At 38.9% G+C, this 24,494-nt stretch overlaps 1 protein-coding gene across 1 annotated transcript in view; it reads left to right on the top strand.

Annotated features, from left to right (window-relative positions):
- LOC131500139 (uncharacterized) overlaps positions 1–24,494 on the top strand; it is a 53,082-nt gene that overhangs the window by 10,986 nt on the left and 17,602 nt on the right. The window contains 1 exon segment of the mRNA XM_058708914.1: positions 3–212. Coding sequence (XP_058564897.1) covers positions 3–212 — 210 coding nt within the window.

Here is a 24,494-nt window from a genome sequence, read left to right as displayed (position 1 = left end):
AAGCCTGTACGAGCATCTTGCTCGGCATAAGAAAATCCATACTGGAGAGAAACCTTATGAATGTAATGAGTGTGGCAAAGCTTTTATGAGGCATCAGAAAATACATGTAAAAAGAAAGTATAAACTATATCATGTGTGGTGGTGCTTTTATTCAAAGTTTAAGCTTTGGGTGTCATGGAAGAACTCAAAGTGGAAAGAAACCTTACAGATAAAATAAGCAAGTGATCAAGCCTTACTCAACAGCAGAGATTCCATCCTGGAGAGGGAACCACGTGAAACTAATGTATGTGGCAATGCTTGTAACCAGGGCTCACATCTCACCTGATATCAGAATATAAATCTCTGAAAGCACACAAATGGAATGTATGGCAAGGCTTATCCAAAGCTTATACCTTGTGGAACATAATTCTTTCTGGAGAGAAATCTTACAAATGTAATGAGTGTGATCAGACTTTTAAAAATGTACAACTTTGGGGAGGGGATTAAAATAGGCAAATGGGATTAAGAGGTACAGACTTCCAGTAATTAAAAAAATGTGTGGTCTTGAAAGAATTCACATGAAAATCATACAAATGTGTCAAGATATTTACCTCAGGAAACACAGAATTTATACTGGACAGAAACATTACATGTGTAATGAAGGTGATAATTGTTTAGCCAATTCTCAGTGGACTACAATACGAAAATTCACACTAGGGGGAACTAGGTCTATTTGGAGGATTAGCCAATCTTAGGTGTTAAATTCCACAGAAAATTAAAATTATTTAATGTGTTTCAATGGAATAAGTATATCTATAGAAAGACCTAATCATCTTCTGTTTAAATTTTTTTAAGATTTTATTTTCCTGTCTACACCCAATGTGGAGCTCAAACTCACAACCCCAAGATGAAGTCCCATGTTGTTCTGACTGAGCCAGAAAGACACCCCTATAGCTGTTTTTTACTCAATTATTTGAGGTTTCTTGAGGCTACGTTATTATTGATGACTCATAACCTCAAGTTTGGAATCCACTGATGTTATACTCTTACTAAATACATTTCACTTGTCAACCATGGTGGTCTCAGAGAAAGCATCGGTAAGGTTAAAGGAACCTATTTCATTAGGTGGTGCTTAGTCATAGCTATATACCCTGGAAAAATAGGATGCTAATTTTAAGATACATTATAGTATAAATCTGAGACAATGGGAAGTGTTAGGGAATAGATCTAAAACTATTATCTAATTTTCCATGTTTTCTATGGTCACGAGTATTTCTCTAGATTTGTTGATATGATTGAGAGTCTTTGTTGATTATTATAGGAAAGGATTACTCTGTCAGATCATCATGAAATGGTAGGTTGGGAAATTGAAAGAATTACAGTTTCATGTGGCAATGATAGGTTACTAGGGATGGCATTTGGATTGAGAAAATGGAGGGGGAATGATGGTCTCTCCCTCTTTTGAAAGGTAATAGTTGTATTTCATGGATGAATAAAAATTACTCTTATTTTTGGAAACTGAAGAGAAAGTTGTAGAGAACATTTTAATCAAAAGAACCAAAGTAGGCGTGCATAGGTGGCTCAGTAGGTTGTGTCTGATTCAATTTCAGCTCAAGGTTTTGGGATCAACCTCTACATTGGGCCCTCTGCTGAGTGTAGATCCTGCTTAAGATTCTCTCTTCAGCCCCTCTTGCCTACTCATGCTCTCTCTAAAAAAGAAAAAAAGAAAAACGCAAAAGTAGTATGCTTGTGAAGGTCTCAAATTTGGCCACTGAAATTGCATTTTGATACCATTTGATTTAGGATATCCTGTTTCTCATATCTAAGTAACTAAAATATGAGTATGAGCTTTTGTGTAACCCTAAGTAAATCATATGCCTTTTATTAGCCCAGGTGCATCACACTTCACTGGGGCATTTCATAATGAACACTAATAATACATCCTTGTGCTCTCTAGGTTGAATGTCATCCACAACATTTTTTTTTCATGTTAGATTCAAACCTACAGTTTTGGAAATACATATTCATAAATTGAATTTGAGTTACATACTCCATAGTATATCTCATATTATTTTTGTGGCTGTAGTGAAAATACCATAGCAATGCAATCTCAAACTCTCACCCTCTAAAGTCTGCCTCCTATTCATGAATATACTCCATATGATTATATTTCTGCACGCTTTTGTGCTGAAATGAGGCCCATGTGTTGTACCATTAACATTAAATGAAAGTAGAAAAGTAGCAGGCATATGAAAAGTATTGGGAAATAGAAAAATAAGAAGTAAGGGTAAAGATAATGTAAGAAGTCAGAAGAAGATACTGTAAGAAGTAAGGATAAAGGCACAATCTATATTTTGTGCTGGAGTACTCAGGGACATAATTTGAAAAGATAAATCTTCACGAATTTACTCTCAAGAATGAACATACACAATGGGAATCTTTTGATAACTAGAAATCTCACATATTTACCCTCTGAAACATTTTTTGCTCGTTTGCACTTGTGCTTACTCCACTGGAACAGGATGTTTGGATGTAAAGAATTGATGACTCCCTACAATTAAGTGTTCACAGAATATTTATTACATAATGATGCTTTCTCGGGAGAGCAGGGTAGACTTTTCAAGTTCTGAAAATGGCTAGAGAAAGCAGGGAATGGTGACTACTTTGTTACGATGCATCCTGTGTGGGGCCGGGGTGATGGTACTCATTGACACTGTGAACTTAGAACTACTGCCAAGGGAAGGGCCTCTCAGGCTTTATTCTTAGCTTGCCCTGCCCAGATGAGCAGAATAGTAAGAGGTAATGACGTTTCACGGGTACCATTAGTCGGGCATCAAGAGTAGAGTCAGACTCTTCAGTATAAAACTGAATGTTTACTTCTGACTGTCTTGGTTGGGAAAGACCACGATCTTCCTCATGCTAACTACCAACTTCTTTTTCCTGATGCACACATACCGTCCACTGCACAATATGATTGTGGAAAATGGTTGTGAAATACTGTTTAGACAAATTACCAAAGATATTTTTAGACTTGTGATGTCATGATTCTTTTTCTATTAAGTTACAGTCTAATATTAATAGAGACTCAGAAGTGAGAGAATATTTCCCAACTACAAGCCTTTTATAGATCTCTCACTTTAAGGGAGAATGGAATGAATGGAATCTCAAAATCAGTCCTTCCATTTTTCTACCGAGATACTAGACAGGGAGTGCCTGGGTGGCTCAGTTGGCTAAGCATCCAACTCTTGATTTTTGTCTCAGGACATGATCTCATGGTTCGTGGGATGGAGTCCCAGGTCTTACTCCACACTGAGCATGGAAAAATGAACAAACTTTAAACAACTTTTTAAAAAGGTACTAGAATCAGAATATCTGTAATGAAATGGCAAATTAGTTTTACATTCAGGTAAATAAAATCAACTTAAATTCAAAGGAAATCTATAAGAAAACACTGGGGACTAATAACTTTTGACTTATTTGGAACACATATCATACTGGTCATGGGTTGCATGCAATATTATACTCTCCGGATAAAGAACAAAGTCTGCTGATAAAATCTCTCTCATCCCACAGTTATCCTTGACTACCTTGTCATTTAATATTAATAACAGGTATATTTAAATTTGGTCTGCGAAATGTTTACCATCTTTTTCTTTTACCTTCTGTTATTTAGGTGTGACTATGTAGTTTGAAAAGTCCCCAGTATCTTTAATTAATTAATTAATTTATTTGAGAGAGAGTACATGCAAGTGGGGGACTGGGGCAGAGGGATCTTAAGCAGGCTCCATGCTCACTGCAGAGCTGACACAGGTCTCAATCCCACAACCCTGGGATGTTGCCCTGAACCAAAATCAAGAGTCTGACGCTTGACTGAGCCACCTCACTGCCCCTCTAATATCCTTATCAAAATTACATTATTAAAATGTGTAGCTAATTGGGAAAAACCTCCTGGGATTATTTCCATTGAAATGAGACAAAACCTAATAAAAAAAAGGCCTTTGCCCCTCACCATTCATCCTTCTTGGTCATACAGCGGCCATCCTGCTGTAAGGAGAGAGAGTGCTGAGTGCTAAGGGAGGTGGAGCAGGCAGAGAACTGCCCAGGAGACCTGTCCCATCCCAACCTGCATCCCTGGGCTTCCTGTTATGTGAGAATGATAAACCACCTAGTTGTTTCAGCCACTGATTTCCAGGAGGACTGTCACAAATAAGAACTGTCCTACCTGACCAATGAGATTAATATCTGTATTGAGAGTAGAATGGAGCATTTGAGAGGGAATCTTGAATTTAACATTTTGTAGCTGCTACCAAAAGACTGAGGGGGAGGAGCCAAGATGGCAGAACAGCATGGAAGTTTTTTGTGTGTCTCACTTCCGTGAAATACAGCCAGACCAACACTAAACCATCCTGCACACCTAGAAAACTGATCTGAGGATTAACACAACAATGTACAACCTGAACCTCAGAATTCAGCAGGTATGCAGTGTGGAGAGGTGAACTTGGGGAGAGAGAAGCTGCGGAGGGCAGGGAGCCGCTTTTGCATGTGGAGAGGATGGAGACAGGAGGGGAGAATACTGGAAAAGCACCACTCCCCAAAAGCAGAGGGAGAGAAAGTGGACAATTGGAAACAGCCACAGGAACTGAAGTAAAAAGGGAGAAAGGAAAAGGGAGAGGGTTTAAATTCCATTAAGACTGTAAACAGGCAGAGCGCAGAGTCTGCAACTCTGCAGCACGATACCTAGTGGTGCCCTGGTGGGAAGGGTGAATCTCCAGGAGCAGAGTGGGGTCTGGGAGGAGTTCGGGCCACATGAAGAGAAGTGGTTCCACTGATGGGAGGACATTTGGTAGAGGCTGTGAGGCCACCTGGGCCCACCAGACCCCAGACAATGGCCGCATTCACTGATGCTGGACAAGGTCATTAAGGGTGAAGCCTGGTGCCAGATGTGTGCTGTGATTTTCCATTATCCCTGAAATGCTGCTGCTACACTCTCATGAGCTTTTTCTGGGGCGGGCTGGCACCTGGCTGCAGTCTCTTGGCATGGGCAGCAGCATGGTCCTGTGAATGTTTCTGGGTGTGGCCAGCACCTGGCCATTGCTCGGTGAGACCCTCCACAAAGGGGCGGAACAGGCCAAAGCCACAGTCCTTCAGAAGTGGGAGGCTGGGGAAGGCAGCCACATCTGAGACAAAACTCAGGAGGGAGGTGCTGCCTGGGGCTTGGTCATGGACAGTGTGGAAGCAGGCAGTGGACAGAAGCCAAAGACAAAGGACAGGTGGGTGATTGCTGACCGGGGAGAACAGAGTTCCGATACTAGAGACTGGATAGCTGTGTGATGCCATTTTCACCGCTCCTGTGCATGCGCATATGCACCTACAAGCACCACAACCATCCACCCCAGTAGGCTAGCAGCACCATCTAGAGGAGAAGGTAGCTGTTACTCTAAGCCCCGCCGAACTGGGCCAATCTCACTCTTCAAGAACATAAGTCTCACCACCTGTTTAGTTTATGGACTATAAAGCGCTTCATAGTTTGACTTCTAGGGGAAAACAAAGTAATTTCAGTCATATTCCAGTCTGTTAGCTGGTCCAACTATTTAATTTTCTTTCTTTCTTTTTTCTCTTTTTCGTTTCTTTTCTTTTTCTTGAATACAGAAAGAGAAAAAATTCATTTTTATTTTGTATTTTTATTAAAAATATTTTTCCTTAATTTTTTTTATGTTTTTTACTTTTCTGTAAATTTTTAAAAGTTCTATTTTACTTCCATCATTTCATTTAGTCTACTTCAGTGTATTCATTGTTTTCAAATTTTCAAACGATTTCTTTCTTTTTTTTTTCTTTCTATTTTCCCCCTTTTTACTCTAATCTATCAAGCCACTTTCAACACCCAGACCAAAACACAGCTAGGATATGGCATCATTTATTTGATTTTTTTTCTGTGTGTTTGTTTTTAATTTTTAAATTTTAGTATTTTAAAATTTTATTTTTTTAATTTTAATTTTTTCTACCTCATTAATTCCTTTTCTCCCTTCAAAATGTGGAAATGAAGGAATTCACCCCAAAAGAAAGAGCAGGAAGAAATGCCAGCCAGGGACTTAACCAACACAGACGCAATAAAGATGTCTGAACCAGAATTTAGAATCACGATAAGAATACTAGTTGGAGTCAAAAATAGACTAGAATCCCTTTCAGTGGAGATAAAAGAAGTAAAAGCTAGTCAGGATGAAATAATAAATGCTATAACCGAGCTGCAATCTCGAATGGATGCCATGGCAGCAAGGATGGATGAGGCAGAACAGAGAATCAATGATATAGAGGACAAAGTGATGGAGAATAATGAAGCAGAAAAAAAAGAGATTAAGTCAAAAGAGCAGGATTTAAGAATTAGAGAAATCAGTGACTCATTAAAAAGGAACAACATCAGAATCATAGGGGTCCCAGAAGAGGAAGAGAGAGAAATAGGGGTAGAAGAGTTATGTGAGCAAATCATAGTGGAAAACTTTCCTAACCTGAGGAAAGACACAGACATCAAAATCCAGGAAGCACAGAAGACTCCCATTAGATTGAACAACAACCAACCATCAACAAGGCTTATCATAGTCAAATTCAAAAGATACTCAGGCAATGAGAGAATCATGAAAACAGCAAGGGAAAAAAGTCCTTAACCTACAAGGGAAGACAGATCAAGTTTGCAGAAGACCTATCCACAGAAACGTGGCAGGCCAGAAAGAAGTGGCAGAATATATACAATGTGCTGATTCAGAAAAATATGCAGCCAAGAACTCTCTACCCAGGAAGGCTGTCATTCAAAATGACAGAAGAGATAAGTTTCCCAGACAAACAAAAACGAAAGGAGTTAGTGACCACTAAACCAGCCCTGCAAGAAATTTTAAGGGGGACTCTCTGAGGGGAGAAAAGATGAATACATACATACATACATACATACATACATACATACATACATACATACCAAAACCAACAAAGACTAGAAAGGACCAGAGAACACCACCAGAAACTCCAACTCTACATGCAACATAGTGGCAATAAATTCATATCTTTCAGTACTCACTCTAAATGTCAATGGACTCAATGCTCCAATCAAAAGACATAGGGTAACAGAATGGATAAGAAAACAAGATCCATCTATATGCTGTTTACAAGAGACCCACTTTACATCTAAATACACCTTCAGATTGAAAGTAAGGGGATGGAGAACCATCTTTCATGCTAATAGTCAACAAAAGAAAGCCGGAGTAGCCATTCTTATATCAGACAATCTAGACTTTAAAATAGAGACTGTATCAAGAGATGAAGAAGGGCATTATATCATAATTAAGGGGTCTATCCACCAAGAAGACCTAACAATTGTAAACATTTATGCACCAAATGTGAGCACACCCAAATATATAAATCAATTAATCACAAACATAAACATAACATACATAAAGAACATAACACAATGTTAACACAAACATAAAGAAACTCATTGACAGTAATACCATAATAGTAGGAGACTTCAACACCCCACTCACAGCAATGGACAGATGATCTAATCGCAAAAACAACAAGGAAACAATGGCTATGAATGACACACTGGACCAGATGGACTTAATAGTTATATTCAGAACATTTCATCCTAAAGCAGCAGAACATATTTCTTCTCCAGTGCACATGGAACGTTCTCCAGAATAGACCACATAATGGGACACAAATCAGCCTTCAGCAAGTACAAAAAGATTGAGATCATACTGTGCATATTTTCAGACCACAACATGATGAAACTTGAAATCAAGCACAAGAAAAAATTTGGAAAGGTAACAAATACTTGGAGACAAAAGAACATCCTACTAAAGAATGAATGGGCCAACCAAGAAGCTAAGGAGGAAATTAAAAAGTATATGGAAGCCAATGAAAATGATAACACCACAACCCCAAACCTCTGGGACACAGCAAAGGCAGTCATAAGAGGAAACTATATAGCAATTCAGGCCCTCCTAAAGAAGGAAGAAAGATCTCAAATACACAACCTAGCCTTATGCCTTAAAGAGCTGGAAAAAGAACAGCAAATAAAACCCAAAACCAGCAGACGACAGGAAATAATAAAGATCAGAGCAGAAATTAATGCTATCGAAAAAACAACAACAAAAAAACAGTAGAACAGATCAATGAAACCAGGAGCTGGTTCTTTGAAAGAACTAACAAAATTGATAAACCCTAAGCCAGTTTGATCAAAAAGAAAAAGGAAAAGGACCCAAATAAATAAAATCCAGAATGAAAGAAAAGAGATCACAACCAACACAGCAGAAATAAAAACAATAATAAGAGAGTATTATGAGCAATTATATGCCAATAAAATAGACAATCTGAAAGAAATGGACAAATTGCTAGAAACATATACCAAACTGAAACAGGAAGAAATAGGAAATTTGAACAGACCCATAACCAGTAAAGAAATCGATTTAGTAATGGAAAATCTCCTAAAAAACAAGGGTCTAGGGCCAGATGGCTTTCCAGGGGAATTCTACCAAACATTTAAGGTAGAGTTAACACCTATTCTCTTGAAGCTGTTCCAAAAATAGAAATGGAAGGAAAACTTCCAAACTCTTTCTATGAGGCCAGTATTACCTTGATTCCAAAACCAGAGACCCCACTAAAAAGGAGAACTACAGACCAATTTCCCTGATGAACATGGATACAAAAATCCTCAACAAGATATTACCCAACCAGCTCCAACAATACATTAAAAAAAGTATTCACCATGACCAAGTGGGATTTATACCTGAGAGGGAGGGCTGGTTCAATATCTGCAAAACAATTAACGTGATTCATCACATCAATAAAAGAAAGGACAAGAACCATATGATCCTCTCAATAGATGCAGAGAAACCATTCGACAAAATACAGCATCCTTTATTGATAAAAACTCTCAAGAAAGTAGGGATAGAAGGATCATACCTCGAGATCATAAAAGTCATATATGAATGACCCAACGCTAATATCAATGGGGAAAAACTGAGAGCTTTCCCCCTAAGGTCAGGAATAAGACAGGGATGTCCACTCTTGCCACTCTTATTCAACATAGTATCAGAAGTCTTAGCCTCTGCAATCAGACAACACAAAGAAATAAAAGGCATCCAAATCAGCCAGGAGGAGGCCAAACTTTCACTCTTCACGGACGACATGCTACTCTATATGGAAAACCCAAAAGATTCCACCAAAAAACTGCTAGAACTGATTCATGAATTCAGGAAAGTTGCAGGATATAAAATCAATGCACAGAAATTGGTTGCATTCCTATTCACCAACAATGAAGCAAGAGAAAGAGAAATCAATGATTGATCCCCTTTACAAATGCACAAAAAACATAAAATACCTAGGAATACAGGTAACCAAAGAAGTGAAAACTCTATACTCTGAAAGCTATAGAAAACTTATGAAAGAAATTGAAGAAAACACAAAAAAAAAAAAAATGGAAAAAGATTCCATGCTCCTGGATAGGAAGAACAAATATTGTTAAAATGTTGATACTACCCAAAGCAATCTACATATTCAATGCAATCTGTATCAAAATAACACCAGTATTCTTCACAGAGCTAGAACAAATAACCCTAAAATTTGTATGGAACCAGAAAAGACCCCAAATAGCCAAAGCAATCTTGAAAAAGAAAACCAAAGAAGGAGGCATCACAATCCTGGACTTCAAGCTATACTACAAAGCTGTAATCATCAAGACAGTATGGTACTGGCACAAGAACAGACACTCAGATCAATGGAACAGAATAGAGAACACAGAAATGGACCCAAAAACGTATGGCCAACTAAACTTTGACAAAGCAGGAAAGAATATCCAATGGAATAAAGACAGTCTCTTCAGCAAATGGTGCTGGGAAAACTGGACAGCAACATGCAGAAGAATTAACCTGGACCACTTTCCTATACCATACACAAAAATAAACTCAAAATGGATGAAATACTTCAATGTAAGACAGGAAGCCATCAAAATCCTCGAGGAGAAAGCAGGCAAAAACCACTCTGATCTTGGCCACAGCAACTTCTTACTCAACACGTCTTCAGAGGCAAGGGAAACAAAAGCAAAAATGAACTACTGGGACCTCAACAAAATAAAAACCTTCTGCACAAAGAAGATAACAATCAGCAAAACTAAAAGGCAACTGATGGAATGGGAGATGATATTTGCAAACGACATATCAGATAAAGGGTTAGTATCCAAAATCTAAAAAGAACTTATCAAACTCCACACCCAAAAAAACAAATAATCCAGTGAATAAATGGGCAAAAGACATGAATAGACACTTCTCCAAGGAAGACATCCAGATGGCCAACTGACACATGAAAAAATGCTCAACATAACTCATCATCAGGGAAATACAAATCAAAACCATCATGAGATACCACCTTACACCTGTCAGAATGGCTAACATGAACAACTCAGGCAACAAAAGATGTTGGCGAGGATGCAGAGAAAGAGGATCTCTTTTGCATTGTTGGTGGGAATGCAAGCTGGTGCAGCCACTCTGGAAAACAGTATGGAGATTCCTCAAAAAACTAAAAATAGAACTACCCTATGACCCAGCAATTGCACGACGAGGCATTTATGCACGGGATACAGGTGTGCTGTTTCGAAGGGACACATGCACCCCCATGTTTATAGCAGCACTATCAACAATAGTCAAAGTATGGAAAGAGCCCAAATGTCCATCGATGGATGAATGGATAAAGAAGATGTGGTATATATACACAATGGAGTATTACTCGGCAATCAAAAAGAATGAAATCTTGCCATTTGCAACTACGTGGATGGAACTGGAGGGTATTATGCTAAGTGAAATCAGTCAGAGAAAGACAAAAATAATATGACTTCACTCATGTGAGGACATTAAGAGACAAAATGGATGAACATAGGGAAGGGAGACAGGAATAATATAAAAACAGGGAGTGGGACAAAAGAGAAGAGACTCATATGTGGAGATCAAACTGAGGGTTGCTGGAGGGGTTGTGGGAGGGGGGATGGGCTAAATGGGTAAGGGGCATTAAGGAATCTATTCCTGAATTCATTGTTGCACTATATGCTAACAATTTGGATGTAAATTTTAAAAAATTAAAACTAAAATTAAAACAAAACAAAAGAAATTTAATAACAAAATTCCCCAAAGGGCTTAAGATTGTATGTGATAGATCCAAAACCATGACCTGTTTGGAGAATGCACAGACCTATTTCTTTATGGCAGCCTTACCACTAATGAGAGAATACAGCAGTGGGATGGGGTAATGAATTAATGGAAAGATAGTAAATTCCATTTGTCAAAACTGTCTGAGGGATTTGATCCCAGTACTTATTAAGATATATACTTTTCCTGTTGTCTATCCCTGAAGCCAGCCAGGGGTTTATTGCTACTTCACTTAAGAACATGTATCAAGTAATATTTGGTGGGTATTTTACGCCTTAGTTGTTTCTTCAATGCCAATATCATCAAACAAATTTTTAACATCAAATGAGATACTGTACTTGCAAATTGAATACTAACAAAATTGCATATTTCATGTTTTCCTCGAGAGTACAAGACCTACTAACTCCCATTTATTCCTAGTCTTACTCCTCCAGTCGAGACCAATATTGTGTCACCATTGCCTAATATTTGACTACAAAATTGACTTTTCAGTATGTTTCATATCCCAATTTTATACTAACTTAGATGTCAAGATAATGTGACTATGTGTGAGGTTGGCAAACTTTTATGTAAGGAACATACAGTAAATATTTTATTCTTTGTAGGCCATACTGTTTCTGTTACTACTCTTCCAGTATGCCCTTAATGGGTCAAAAGTTCCTAAATATGAGTGTGGCTGCATTCCAGTTACACTTCACGTAAAAAACAGACGTTAGGCTGTTTTTGGCTCATGTTCTGTAGGTGGCAGACTCTTGATCTACACAAAGGAATTAAGAGCACTAGAATTAGTAACTAGTGGACTGTTTAAGAAACTAACAGTCTAGCATATATGTTTATAGTATATGTAAAAGAAACCTATACTAATGGTAGCACAGGGCAGGAGTGGAGAACTGGAAGTCCATGTGGAAAGGACGGGTCAGATGCTCTATATGAAGAAATATAAACTCACGTGAAGGTATACTGTGGTCAGCTGTACTGAATAACCCCTAAATCAAACACACAAAAAATAATTACAGGCAACACCACTGAACCAAAGAAAAGGATTTAAAACAAAATCATCTGTAAAAATTGACTTATTTCAAAGAAAACAGAAAGAGAGGGAATAGAGCAAAGGAGACATCATGAAAGCAATAGCAAGATAATGTAAATCTATATAACAATATTTGTAAAAGGACATAGTCTAAAGGCCCCATTGAAAAGCAAACATTGTCACTGGTTGTTTTTTTTGTTTGTTTGTTTGTTTGTTTTTTTGTTTTATTTATTTGAGAGAGGTTGAAAGAGAATCTCAAGTAGGCTCTGTGCTGTCAGTTTAGACCCCAACATTGGGCTCAATTTCAAGACCCACGAGATCAAGATCTGAGCTGAAATCAAGAGTCTTAAACCTATAACCATGTGAGCCAACCAGGCGCCCCCGACAATTGGATTTTTAAAGACAGACAAAAATATATTTCCTAGGGGAAATTCCCTTCAAAAATTAAGGACACAAAGTAAAATCCTGGACAAAAGATAAACATAAATGCTACTAAAAACAGAGTAGCTATATTAAGATCAAAGTTAATTAAAGACCAAATAACATGACCAGGGAGAATGAAATCTATTTCATAATCACAAAGGGGTACATTTACCAGAATGATATCAGAATCCTAATTAAGCCCTTGTTTTCACTACACACAAATACACAAATACTCCCCATATTCATGTCAGACACTAGAATCATGATGGACATCCCGTAGTTCACGAACACACACACACACATACAGAAACATTACACACAGATCCAAACACTTGCCTATGCGCTACATTCAAATCCACAGCCATTTACATTTACACACTCACACTCACAGACTCCGTAGCAAACTCACATTTGTGCATGCACTCATCAAATACAAGCACACACTCACATTTACACACACTCGCCTGTACTCCCGCATTGCCAGTTCTGTGTATGTAATTACATTCAAAGAGTCTGCATGCACATGTGTGTCTCGACAATGTCCTCACATGTTGGAAGAATACAGGCATCTCCTGACCTTGGATGCCTGAAAATGGGGGGCACTTTCCACCTTTTTTTACTTCTTCCATCCCTGCAACAACCCTGAAAGATGACATTTACCACATACAGTATCTTAAACTGCTGTGAGCACTGCGGGGCGCCTGGGTGGCTCAGTCGGTTGAGCGTCCGACTTCAGCTCAGGTCACGATCTCGTGGTCCGTGAGTTCGAGCCCCACGTCGGGCTCTGAGCTGATGGCTCAGAGCCTGGAGCTTGCTTCCAATTCTGTGTCTCCCTCTCTCTCTGCCCCTCCCCCGTTCATGCTCTGTCTCTCTCTGTCTCAAAAATAAATAAACGTTAAAAAAAAAAAATAAACTGCTGTGAGCACTGCAGGGGCAGGTGAATAGGGCATATTTGGAAGGTTACAGGCGTGTGATAGAGTAGGGTCCAAAGGAGGCCAGAGGGAGGAGGTTATAGGTAGTGTGCAGAGAGCGTGGGAACATGGAGAAACAGATGCAAAACTCTTCAAAGGCATATGATGCCATAGTACTTGGTAAATATAGACAGATACAGAAAAGCAAGGGGGAAAGGCTAAAATGAACCCTGAAGTATGGGAACAGAGTCAGGGACATCAGTATGAGAGCAGTTAGCTGTAGGTAAGTAAATAAAATGGGAAAGAGAAAACTAGATCTGTGTGAGGACAGGTAATTCCCAGGTCGTTCTACTCAGAGAGTCTAAGAGCAATGACATTCCAGTAGCAAGGAGAACACTCAGCACCCACATCTTGGTTTCTAACACTATTCTCTAAAAAAAAAAAAAAAAAAAAAAAAAAAAGGCTCCTTGGAGTTGTGGCTGATTCTGTGGCAGGAGCAGGGAAAATACAAGATGAGCCTGGGGGCCTGGGGGATCTTGTAGTGGCAGAATGTTAAGAGTAAGGAAGTAATAAAAAAAAAAAATGGGGACATATCAAAGGGATGTAATAGCCAAACCTGAAAGAGCTCCTGCCTCCTGTTACCAAATCTCTGATACCAACTGGGTGTCCTTCAATTCAATATAATTCTGAATTTATCTGGTGTTAGTAGAGACCCCACAAGTTAAGGACAAAGTCCTACCTGGGACTCCCCCCACTTCAGACACCAGTCACAAGTCAGGCATTCCCAAACCTCCCATGCATCTCCAGCCAACTACAAATTTAAGGCTTCCTCTGATCCCCTCTTGTTCAATATTTGCAGGGAAGACTCACAGAACTCGGAAAGTGCTATATGTGTGATAATCCTTGATAAAGTTATTTGGTATATTGGGACACAAAAAATGGAGGCCACCCCAGGTGCCCGACCCACATCACAAATCTAAACCAGCCTGCTCTTATGTGAAACATCAGCAAAGAAACCTAATATATACCAATCACAGACCTCTAACTCAGTTTCAGCTGGCCGACCTTATACTGGAAAATAGCAGTTCTGTTCTTCTAAGGAAATCCCCGACCTCCTAGCCAAACATGTTCTGTTTCTGCACTGCCTCTTCTAAAAGTCAATCTTGCCCCAAATCCATCAGAAAGAGCACTCCATTCCCTGCATGGGAGGCTCTGTCCTCCCCAAATCAAGGGTTGTCTTCCCTGGAATAAAAGACAGCAAACTTGTTACTAAATTGTTTTAGTTTTGTCATTTCACATGTTATTGTAAAGGATAGCAGTAAAGAGCCACATGAAGGCATCCACAGGGCAAAGTTTGGGAGGACTGCCCATACAGTAGCTTTTGTCCCCCACAAAGAAGCTCCCAGGAGCAACTCCAGGTGTTTAATCAGGGCTTCACTACCCAGACTTGGTTGATTAAATCATTGGCCACATGACTGAACTCAATCCCCAGTCAGCCTCCTTCCTCTCCCTAGGGGTTGGGCTGCTAAGCGTTTCCACCCAATCACATAGTTGGTCTTTCAGAGGTGTCCAGTCCCCCATTTTGAAGTTCTGTGGGGAACCCTTGCCCAGAGTTGCCTCCTTAGTGTAATAAGGACACGCCTACCACTTAGGAATTCTTAAAGGTTTCTGAAGCTCTGAGCCAGGAACCTGAGACAAAGACCAGGTGAGTGTGTGTGTGTGTTCATGTTTATTTTTGGGAGAAAGAGTGCATGCACGCACACAAGAGTGGGAGGGGCAGAGAGAGAGGGAGACACAGAATCCGAAGGAGTCTCCAGGTTCTGATCTATCAAAACAGAGCCCAATGGGGGGCTTGGACCCACAAGCTGTGAGACCATGACCTGAGCTGAAATTGAATGCTTCACTGATGGAGACACCCAGGCGCCCCCTGAGTGTACTTTATACCACAGCTTCCAATGACCAAAGCTTGAACAATCTAAGCAACTAAATAATTTGCAGAGCATTGAAGTATAACACAAGGTATAAAATAAGTATAAATGAGTTCATGCTGATATGAGTAACCAATTGAATAAACACATAAATGAAGGAGAAGTGACACAGCTTCCACACAGAAGAATGGCAGATAATAAATTGGGCTACTTAGCCCTCCAGGATGTGGAGCTTAGTTCAACAGCACACCCCTACCCTCAAGTACCATCGTCCCCCACCGCCCCCTCACTTGACTGTGGGCTGTGTTTAGAGTTTCCCAAAGAATAGAGTATGGAAAGGCACGCATGGTAATTTTACAGTGGAGGAGTCTGGTGAACATGACCTTAACTAACTGATCACGATTAACATCATCCAAGGTAACTCGTGTTAATTGCATGAAACCTCTCAGACTGTATGCCGTGATGAGATGTGATATTCTTCTCAAGAATCCATAAACCCAGTCTATTCAGGAGAACAACTTCAGGGGCGCTTGGGTGGCTCAGCTGGTCGAGTGACTGACTCTTGATTTCAACTCAGGTCATGATCTCACAGTTAGTGGGATCAAGTTCCAGGTCAGGCCCTGCGCTGACCGCGTGGAGCCTGCTCGGGATTCTTTCTTTCCCTCTTTCTGCCCCCCTGTCCTCCCTATCAAATAAATAAACTTAAGGAAAAGAAAAAGAAAACGTCTGAGAAATTCAACTTTAGAGGCATTCTAAAATGTGAGGGACCAGTACACCTCAAACGTGTGATGAAAAACAAGGAAAGTGTGAGAACATGTCACTGAGCAGAGGAGACTGGGGGAGACAGGACAGTTCCATGTATGTGATATCCTGGGTTGGATGTTGATAGGGAAAAACGAACGTGTTAAAACAGTTGAAATGTAAATAAAGTCTGACTGTGACATGCCGATGTTGGTTCCTTAGTTTTGACAAATGAACAATGATAAAGTTAAGATGGCAGCATTTAGGGTACTGGGTGAGCGACATTTTGGAACTCTCAATGTTATCTTTACAAATTTTCTGAAAATCTCAAGTTATTCCGAACTAAAATATTTATCTAAAAAAACCTTGCAAGTGCTTATGATTTATTAACAATTAGATTAAAATATTTCTTTAAAAACATTTTTTAGAGTTTCGTTAGTTTAGAGAGAGTGAGAGAGAGAGAGAGAGAGCGCGAGCAGGGGTGGAACAGAAACAGAGCTGTCAGCACAGAGCCAGATGCGGGGCTCAAACTCACAAACTGCGAGGTTGTGACCTGAGCCAAAGTCAGATGCCCAACTGACTGAGCCACCCAGGTGCCCCTGAAATCTTTATTCTTTAAATTTTTTATTTTTAATTAATCTCTACACCCAATAACGGGCTCAAAGTCACCATCTAGAGACTAAAAGACGCATACTCTACTGGCTGAGCCAGCCAGGCCCCCCTAAAATAGTTCTATGTTTTAGTTAATATCTTTGTTTCCTTTCAGTGCTGTCTATATTGCCCTGGTGGTGATTTCAAAATTGATACTATCCCTTGTTAAACAAAATATGTTCATATACTCCACCTTCAAATTGCTACTCGTCTCCTGCACCAACCCACCAAGCTTGATGAAATGGTCCTCCATAACCTCAAGCTGGAAAAGCAGAAGTCCATCTTGAAATCTCTTTCTCACCAACACAGCCAACTGCCATCAAGATTTAACACAGAACAGTCTACCTTGTAAACATCTCAAAAGTCATTCAGTCTTTTCCCACATACGCAATCTGTTTACTGGCTGCACCTGCACCCTTTCTAAAATTCAGCTGACACCTCTTCCTATGTTCCTCTTTGTCTCCCGCAGTTTACTCTTCAAACGTTGACCAGAAAATATTTTAATTAAAGCACTCATCTTGCTCCATAAATGTTATCATATTTCAAACATTCCCAATATCTCTTAGATATGAGGCATAATATTCACAACATAGCCTCCAAAGCCAACAATAAGTAAAACCTAGTTTTCCCTCCACCTTCACCCCAGGCCATTTGCGTCAGAAATCAGGATTTACAATTCCACTCTCAGGTACATCTTGGGAAAATTTAATATCTCAATATGAAAGTTACACATCCAAAGATATTTCCAGTATGTTCACATTATTTCAGGACTGTTTTATGGAATCTTAACTTCTCCACTGTTACCATTAATAAAAATACAACTATATAAGCACACACATATTAATTATAGAGGATTTCTTGTACCATGATCTTTATTATTTCATATCAGGCTGGTGTCAGTGGGTCTCATTCACCTCTCTCTCTGCATGGAAACTGGAACATATTTGTTCTTAATATTATTTGAGGTCTCAGGGCATCCATGGCTGAACTGGTGGAAGACTATTATATTTCCATGATGAGATGAGGGAATTATGTATTTCTTCCACAGCAGACACAGTACACACAGCCTGAATATGCTGGGGTCATGGTTCATGAGAACAAAAGGACTAATAGTTGAAAAACATGCAGCGATTAGTACAGTGATATTCACCAGCCACCAACTAGAATTATTCAAGAGAGCCAAGTAAACACAAATGATGGACAAAATGGCATAAAACGATACAAAGGTGGACACCAAAACAAGGATGCTTTGGGTGGCTCTGGTCTCACGGTCTCACTGGAGGGCTTGGTGGGGGACAGATTGCTCTTATGGATGCATTGGACCCTCTGTGCCAGTGAATAAGAAAAACCAAGGAGTTGCTGGGCAGGGTCATGTGTCCCAAAAACAAAATGTATGGAAAATATCACTGCTGCATCTAACGAGCCTGTGATCTTGTCTCTACACTGTGAAACACAACAATATCCCAAATCACTTTTTTTGGATAATAGTTTTGTTGTTCCATTTACCAGCCATATAAATAGGAAAAAACATGTTTACCAACATGCAGAACACCCCCGCATAGGATACTGCAGGGGCCAATGTACTTTGGAGTTTTCACTTTAAGCTCTGCCCACCTGAAGTTCCCAAGGCTGATCGTGATGGCCTGGAAGACACTCAAGGGGCAGGTGGAACAAAGGGACATACCTCTGGCCACTCCGTGAACATATAAAAGAACGTAGCATCCATAACAAATGGTGAAATGTTTCAGCCCTAGAGCTGCCATGGTCTCTGGGATTCCTCTAGAGAGAATGGGCAAGGAGTTGGCTACACTCAGGTGCCTGAGAACGAACTTTGTGGATCTCGGCTCGCATCCTCTGCAGCAAAGGGACATCTAATGATAGAAGAGTGAGAAACTGATCAGGATTCCAATGACTATCTGGGATAGGAAGATCACTGCTATATTCAAATGCACTGAAACCATTCTGTCATTGTCCAGAACTCAATATTCAAATTCACAGGCAGAGAGTTCTGCATTAAAGTATGAATTTCAGGCTACACTTTCATGGAAAATAAAATCTCACCTTATCTCTCCTGTTCCCTGAGAATGAACATCTAAACTATATTGTCTTTCGTTAAGAGATTTCCCAAGTTACATGTGTGTCTTTTAATAGCACTTATAATGTGTGGGTCACTGTTATTACTGCTTTCCCTATTGTAACTTACATAATATTCACAACCCTATGAGTTAGGAACTAACATTACTCTCATTCTGTGGATGAGGAGAATTTAGCCACGGGAAGTTAAATGATTCATCTAAATAGAAGTAGAATCAGGATTTGAACCTGGGTAGCCTAGTTTCAATGACATGAATGTTTCCTACTGTACTATACTATGCCAGGAAACTCGTCATGGGTATATACATACACACAGACACCTTCTCATATTTTAAATTTATTTTCCTTAATAAACCTGGTTTGATCATTTCCCACTTTTTTAAAGTGTTCTTTTTGACCAATATAACTAAGGAGCAAAGTTTCAAAGGCTTTAATAAATTATAGATGCACCGAACAATTTTATATGAGCCAATCTGATTTATGTAATGTAGACAAATGTCAGGATGGCAGCAGAAAACTCATTTCATTTTTTGCCTGGACCAAAGGTACAATGATATCCGTAAGAGAAATTATTGTGCAGAACTGCACTGTGTGCTAATATATGGGACATAAAACTCACATAGTGATAAAGCGTATTAGGGCAGAAAATATTAATCCTATTTAAATACATATTAATCAGTGTATGTTTGTTATTTTAGAATAAACAAACTGAAACTTGAACTAATATTTGATTTGAAAATGCAATTAAAGTATAATACAAACATGCAAAATGGAATTTGAAGACTTGGAATCTTGGGCATTTAATAAATTGAAAATCAAGAGAAGTGAGTAGTGAGTTGGGAATAGTATTGAAATGATTTTAAAGCAGAAGAAATATAGCTTAATATTGCTTTTTTCCTTGATGGGATTATATTTTTAAATTAATCCATCATATTAAAATTAAATTAATATATAAAAATAAAGTCCTTAATCTTTTGCTCTTTAAAACCCTCTATAGTGACGTTAGTTTTTTTTTAAAGGACCTTTCCTTATTTTAGGAAAGAAGATTGTCTCACTGATCAAGAGACCACAGAGATTTTTCAGTAGAGACATATTTACTCTCTCTATTTAGCGCATCATACTCAAGTTACAGAAGAATAAATTTCAGCAATTCCCATTCAGACAACTGTTTCTACTGTATTTCAATTAGTTCCATCATACTCATTATCACACACACATGCCTTTAGAGAAATCACATTATTGGTCCTGAAAATGTCTCTGTGACCCTTGCACACTGTATGGCAGATCAATTCTGAAAGTATAATCTTTTTTTTTTTTTTTTTTTTAAAGTAGGCTGTCAATTCCCAGCACTGGCTTGAACTTATGACCCCAAGATCAAGACCTGAGCTGAGATCAACAGTTGGATGCTTCAATGACTGAGCCACCCAGGTGCCCCCTGAAATTATAATCTTGAAGTATCTTAAAATTCAGACTCTGAGCGCACTTGGATCAAACACAAAGAACCCCGTCAATGAGGATTTTGTTAAATTACGTTAGCAGCAGTCATGCACTGATTGAGCAGTCTCTCTCACAAGCTCAGCCTGTGCCGGAAGATTCTTTTCCCAGACATGCTCACCTACCCAGATTCCTACTGCATCTCCTAACCTTAGAGACTAAACTAGAAGATACTCATAGACTCCTTCCTGCCACAAGAACTGGGAGCTGGGTGTAAAGTAGCAGGCAAAGCATGTGTGGGAGGGAGGAAGCCAAACCCTGAGATAGAGGTTAGTGATTCTGTGACCTCACCTCCCCAAAGAATTGCCATCAACATGTCAGCTGTAGTGACAATGTTGGTTCAACACTTGGGGAGCTGAGAATGGTTCTGAAAAATTCTTTAATTACCAGGATCTATTAGAAGTTTCTAGTGAGCGTATCCAAAGAAATAGTTGGAGTGTTTGAGAGCAACTCTTCCTTTTCCATTATTCTTGGAAGCAGACAGGGTGTCCCATGGAAGGAGGAAATGCTGAGGTCTGAGCCATGAAAGACCAGTGGAGAAGCATATGTGCCTCACTGGATTCTGTGCTTCCCTGAGAATTTCTCTTACCCCAGTCTAATTTTTTGTTAATCCTCAGACACAACTACCGCCACCATTTAACTTATGGGCAGAAAGAAAGAATTCTCCAAATGACCCAAGAAGGATTTTCTATTTTTAAAATTTTCAATAAGTGCAATACATTCAAAATTTTCAATAAATGCAAATAAAGAACATGATGCCAAGAAATGAAATTAAATATTTGTCCTGCTTCCCCAACTCAAAACAAATTAACTAGAAAGCCTATATAAAATGAACATTTTCTAAGAAAATACATTTTATCAAAATTGACTTCAGTAAGATAAGGAGTCCAAACACACCAATATCCATAGAGAAGAGGAAGACATTTATCAGAGTCCCTCATAAATTAAAGCACCCGGATCACATTAGCAGCCAGATTCTTCCACTCTTTTATATAGCAGATAAGCTAATGCTACTTACTCAAGAGCATCAGAGAGGAAGTAAAATTTCCAAATTATCTTTATACGTCACATAAAATTCTGATACTGAAACATCCTAGTTTGTACCAAAAAGAATACCACAGAAAGATGTTACCTCTTCTGACAGATGGTACCATGTAAAATAAATATAGCCAAAACCCCTGAAAAATCATATAAAAATATGATAGCAAAGAATTTGTGCCTAAAATTCAAGGATGATTCACTATTAGGAAACTCATTAATATACTGTATCACATTTATGAAGAGAAATCAAGAAATCTTACTCATAGTTACAAAAACATTATTTGGAGGAATTCATCATGTAAGAATGTTACATCAAAACACGTGAAATTAGGAAATTCTTTAGGATCTTTCCCAACTTGACAAAACAAAGTCTTCGTCTTGCTCATAGGGAAGTGCTAGATATATCCACTAAGGCCAGAAAACCACACTAAAAAAGTACATGGTCACCGGTTGTATATATTTGTCATTTTGTTGGAGGTTTAGCCAGGGCAACTTAAAATGGCATAGGAATGAGAAAGAAGGATGTAGAACTATGTTTGCAAATGATACAAGTATGCCTCTGGAAACACAAAGGAACTCCTAGAAAAATCCACTTTGAAAAATAATTCAGTAAGCTAATAGGCTATAGTACTGATACAGAAAAACGATAGCCTTTTTGCACATAGACTATTTGTTTTAAAGATTTTGTTTTTAAGTAATCTCTACACCCAACATGGGGCTCAAACTCATGATCCCAAGTTGAAGAGTTGCACATTCCACCAACTGAGCCCCACAGGCAACCCTATACATAGAATAGAATATTTTTGTACAATAGCTGTTATACAACAAACGATCATTTACAAGTTATAGTAGCAGGGCCAGCAATTACAAGGGTATAACATAAAATAGGGGTGCCTGGGTAGCTCAGTGAGTTCAGTGGCTGACTTGGGCTCAGGCCACGATCTCTTGGTTCCTTGGTTTGAGCCATGAGTCGGGCTCTGTGCTGACAGCTCAGAACCTGGAGCCTGCTTCAGATTCTGTGTCTCCCTCTCTCCATCTGCCCCTCTTGGACTTGTGCTCTCTCAAAAATAATAAACATTTTTTAAAAAATAGTGTAACCTACAGACTTCAAGCTGTATTACAAAGCTGTAATCATCAAGACAGTACGTTACTGGCATAAAAACAGACACTCAGATCAATGGAACAGAATAGAAAACACAGAAATGGACCCACAAACATATGGCCAACTAATCTTTGACAAAACAGGAAAGAATATCCAATGGAATAAAGACAGTCTCTTCAGCAAGTGGTGCTGGGAAAACTGGATAGCAACATGCAGAAGAATTAACCTGGACCACTTTCCTATACCATACACAAAAATAAACTCAAAATGGATGAAAGACCTCAATGTAAGACAGGAAGCCATCAAAATCCTCGATGAGAGACCAGGCAAAAACCTCTTTGATCTTGGCCGCAGCAACTTCTTACTCAACATGTCTCTGGAGGCAAGGGAAACAAAAGCAAAAATGAACTACTGGGACCTCACCAAAATAACAACCTTCTGCACAGAGAAGGAAACAATCAGCAAAACTAAAAGGCAACTGATGGAATGGGAGAAGATATTTGCAAATGACATATCAGAGGGTTAATATCCAAAATTTATAAAGAACTTATCAAATTCAACACCCAAAAAACAAATAATCCAGTGAAGAAATAAAGACATGAATAGACACTTTTCCAAAGAAGACATCCAGATGGCCAACTGATACATGAAAAAATGCTCAACATCACTCACCATCAGGGAACTATAAATCAAAACCACAATGAGATACCACCTCACACCTGCCAGAATGGCTAACATTAACAACTCAGGCAACAATGGATGCTGGTGAGGATGTGGAGAAAGAGGATCTCTTGTGCACTGCTGGTGGGAATGCAAGCTGGTGCAGCCACTCTGGAAAATAGTATGGAGGCTCCTCAAAAAACTAAAAATAGAACTACCCTACGACCAGGCAATTGCACTACTAGGTATTTATCCAAGGGATACAGGTATGCTGTTTCGAAGGGGCACATGCACCCCAATGTTTATAGCAGCACTATCAAAAATAGTCAAAGTATGGAAAGAGCCCAAATGTCCATCGATAGATGAATGGATAAAGATGTGCCATACACACACACACACACACACACACACACGATGGAGTATTACTGGCAATCAAAAAGAATGAAATCTTGCCATTTGCAACTTCGTGGATGGAACTAGATGGTATTATGCTAAGTGAAATTAGTCAGAAAGACAAATATCATGACTTCACTCATATGAGGACTTTAGGACACAGAACATACGAACACAGGGAAGGGAAGCAAAAATAATATAAAACAGGGGGACAAAACATAAGAGACTCTTAAATATGGAGAAGAAACAGAGGGTTACAGGAGGGGTTGTGGGAGGGGGGATGGGCTAAATGGGTAAGGGGCATAAAGGAATCTATTCCTGAAATCACTGTTGCACTATATGCTAACTAACTTAGATGTAAATGAAAAAAATAAAAATAAACAAATAAATAACAAAAGAAAACAAAAAATAGTGTATCCTAAAATGAAATACGAGCACGTGGGTGTGTGTCTCAGTCAGTTGAGTGGCCAACTCCTGGTTTCAGCCCAGGGAGTGATACATCCACCTCCATGCTGAGCATGGAGACTGATTGGAATTCCACCCCCCTTCCCTCTTCCTACCCTCTCTCTTTCTCTTGCACTCTAAATAAAAAAACAAGTAACTTTAAAAAATGAAATATACTAACTAGGAATGAATCTAACAAAATATGGTGAAAAAATAAAACATTCCTGAAATACATGAAAGTAGAAATAAATGAAAGTAAATTTACATCATGTTCCTGGGTAGAAAAACTCAATATTATAAAAAGGTCAATTCTTCTTAAAGTAACTTATAAATTTAATTGGATCCTGACATACATACCATCAGCCAGTTTTTTGAACTAACAATGTTAACTGCAAAAATCTTATAGAATATTGAACAAAA

This window comes from Neofelis nebulosa, chromosome 17 (assembly GCF_028018385.1).
Source record: "Neofelis nebulosa isolate mNeoNeb1 chromosome 17, mNeoNeb1.pri, whole genome shotgun sequence".
In the NCBI taxonomy this organism is placed as follows: Eukaryota; Metazoa; Chordata; class Mammalia; order Carnivora; family Felidae; genus Neofelis; species Neofelis nebulosa.
This window is presented reverse-complemented; position numbering and strand designations above follow the sequence as displayed.